Source organism: Parathielavia appendiculata (genome assembly GCF_033297405.1).
Source record: "Parathielavia appendiculata strain CBS 731.68 unplaced genomic scaffold N657scaffold_27, whole genome shotgun sequence".
Lineage (NCBI taxonomy): Eukaryota > Fungi > Ascomycota > Sordariomycetes > Sordariales > Chaetomiaceae > Parathielavia > Parathielavia appendiculata.
This window is the reverse complement of record NW_026944246.1, coordinates 27524-28560: the sequence shown is the minus strand read 5'-3', so window position 1 is coordinate 28560 and position 1037 is coordinate 27524. Positions and strand designations below refer to the sequence as shown.

The following is a 1037-nucleotide window of genomic DNA, read 5'->3' as shown; positions in this document are numbered from 1 at the left end:
GGTTCAACTCCCGACCCGAATCCTGCTCCTGCTGCCCTAAACGACCACGTCGCACGTCCTGTTTCCTTCACAGCCCAGAACAGCGCCGTCCGCCCCTTGCTATCCTTGGCATTCACATCAACCTTTTTTGCGAGCAGCCATCGAACCACCTCCATATTCTCCCCCTCTGCAGCCCGCGACAGCGCCGTCCGCCCGTTGTTATCCTTAATGTTTACATTAACATCCTCTCTTTTCAGCAGTTCTTCCACTATTACCAAGTCCCCCTTTTCTACGGCCCATAACAGCGCCGTCCGCCCGTCGTTGTCCGTAGAATCAACAATGGTACGGTTGTCTCTGAGCAGCAACTCCCCAACCGTTTCATCTGCCGGTTCAACTCTCGACCCGAATCCTGCTCCTGCTGCCCTAAACGGCCCCGTCGCACGTCTTCTTTCCTTCACAGCCCCGATCGCACGTCCTCTTTCCTTCACAGCCCAGAACAGCGCCGTCCGCCCCTTGCTATCCTTGACATTCACATCGACCTTTTTTGCGAGCAGCCATCGAACCACCTCCATATTCTCCCCCTCCGCAGCCCACGACAGCGCTGTCCGCCCGTTGCTGTCCCTAACATCAAGGTCTTTGCCATCGTCGAGTAGTTGCTGAAGACGGGTACAATCCCCATGTCTCGCTGCTTCAAATATAGTCCTCTCTGACATGTCGCTTTGGCTGAAGAATTTAGGTACAATCAGAGGCACTAGGATGAGTCCCCGCTCAAGGCTATGAGGGAATGAAAGGTACGGATATAATTTAACGGTAAAATTAAGTTGGACACGTCATCCTGTGGGTCTGAATCCAATGTCTAACCAATAAGCTCGCATCATGGCCACGTGACAAATCATGGTGGGGCCGAAAGGTGCTGTGTGGCTTCAAGACGGTAGTAGCGCCAACGTACCAGTATCTTTTGTATTATGCTCTCTCAAGGGACTGTAACGGTCTCAGGCAGTATATTGCAACTAGCTGATGACGACTCTACGAGTACACTGAACTTGGAGAAGAAAAGG

At 52.6% G+C, this 1037-nt stretch overlaps 1 protein-coding gene across 1 annotated transcript in view; it reads right to left on the bottom strand.

Annotated features, from left to right (window-relative positions):
* The window catches only part of N657DRAFT_604525 (ankyrin), a 1659-nt gene extending 643 nt beyond the window's left edge, over positions 1 to 1016 (bottom strand). The window contains exons 1-2 of the mRNA XM_062790172.1: positions 929 to 1016; positions 1 to 835 (exon numbers count right to left, since the gene is read on the bottom strand). Coding sequence (XP_062643139.1) covers positions 1 to 692 — 692 coding nt within the window. The 5' untranslated portion in view covers positions 693 to 835; positions 929 to 1016. The remainder of the gene's footprint in view (positions 836 to 928) is intronic.
* Positions 1017 to 1037: the final 21 nt, after the last annotated feature.